Consider the following 1,542-nt stretch of genomic DNA (forward strand, 5'->3'; position numbering starts at 1 on the left):
CTCAGCTTATGCTAGATGTTGAGTTCACGCAATTAATTATTTCTAAATGGATATTTAAATCAATATATTCCATTTTCAATTCGTAGATTTTAATAATTAATTTAACCTATAAAACGTTTTATCACCGGTAATATAGCATTGAAGTACCTATATCCTTCTAATTTAAATTGTCCTTCATCTATTAACTATAGACATTCGACACGTGAATACTTATGTTGCGTTGCGCCATCCTCAGTAATTGTATGCAGACCAAATCCGAATCAATTTAGCCTATCTACGTGCTATAATATTTTGGCGCATGATTTATTGCGTGTATTTATCTGGGTAATTGGTATAATTTCAGTCGTTGGTAACACAGTTTCTATAAGGTGGCATTCTCAAAAAAAATCTTCTAAAAAACTTGGAATAGTAGAAATGTTATTAATTAACTTATCGGCTGCGGATTTTATCATGGGTATCTACCTAATTATCATAGCATCAGCCAATGTATATTATGCAAACCGTTATTATGAAATTTTTCAAGAATGGCTACGTAGTGTACCATGTCTAACGGCCTCGTTTTGTATCTCATTATCGAGCTTAATGTCGACATTTGTGCTCTTTCTAATAACTCTTGATCGTTATCTGCACCTAGTTTATCCTTTTCAAAATTATCGCTTATCTACTAAAACTACTATTTTAGCATTGGTAGTTCTTTGGTTAATATCAATCGCATTTGTTGGATTACCAATTCTTTATAGTATTAATCAACCGTCAATTAATCGTCTATATTCTAGCAATAGTGCATGCTTACCTGGTAATTTTAATAACCCATATTTATTAACATGGCTATTATGTTATGCTGGATTAACCTTAATCGTTTGGATTTTTATTGCAATCATGTATGCCGCAATTCTATCGACATTAGCAAATTCACGTAAAGAAGCTCATAGACGTTTATCAAAGAATGATAAAATTATTCGCGCTAAATTGATTACTATTGTAGCAACGGATTTAATATGTTGGCTACCATTATATATAGTATTAATTCGAGGTTTTGGTTATGGATTAGACACGCATTCACTACCATTTATCGCTGTGTTATCATTGCCACTAAATTCATGTATTAATCCGATCATTTATACGCTCTTTACAACTACATTTATCGATTACATTAACTTAGCTATTGGAAAGTTAAATTGCTGTTCATGTTTAGCATTCTTTCGATCAATTCGTAAGTCAAGTCAAGGTAGTCAACTACAAGGGAGTAAGTTAAGACCTATTTCTAAATTAAAGTGATTAATATACTCTGACACCTTATTAAATGAGAGTTCTATAACCGTTAAGTAGTAACATATATCTTAACAACAAGTAAGCAGTACATAACGATTATATTTACGCGTTGTTTCGATGATGTGTATGCTTTATTTAAATAACACAAAGGCAATTTCCATCTAGATATTTATACCGGCTCGATTCATCCATCACTTGTCATTGCACTCTCCAGTAACCCTGAACTATCTAAGGTAATCCTTTTTATAAGATTTGTTATCTTTATTGAAA

At 31.5% G+C, this 1,542-nt stretch overlaps 1 protein-coding gene across 1 annotated transcript; it reads left to right on the forward strand.

The window, feature by feature from the left end:
* Positions 1–177: 177 nt before the first annotated feature.
* On the forward strand, positions 178–1,278 carry TRIADDRAFT_34350 (uncharacterized protein; the record flags this gene model as incomplete). Its single annotated transcript, XM_002118496.1, has 1 exon — positions 178–1,278. A coding segment is annotated over one exon (1,101 nt), but the record flags the coding sequence as incomplete, so codon positions are not given.
* Positions 1,279–1,542: the final 264 nt, after the last annotated feature.

Source organism: Trichoplax adhaerens, genomic scaffold (genome assembly GCF_000150275.1).
Source record: "Trichoplax adhaerens TRIADscaffold_139 genomic scaffold, whole genome shotgun sequence".
Lineage (NCBI taxonomy): Eukaryota > Metazoa > Placozoa > Uniplacotomia > Trichoplacea > Trichoplacidae > Trichoplax > Trichoplax adhaerens.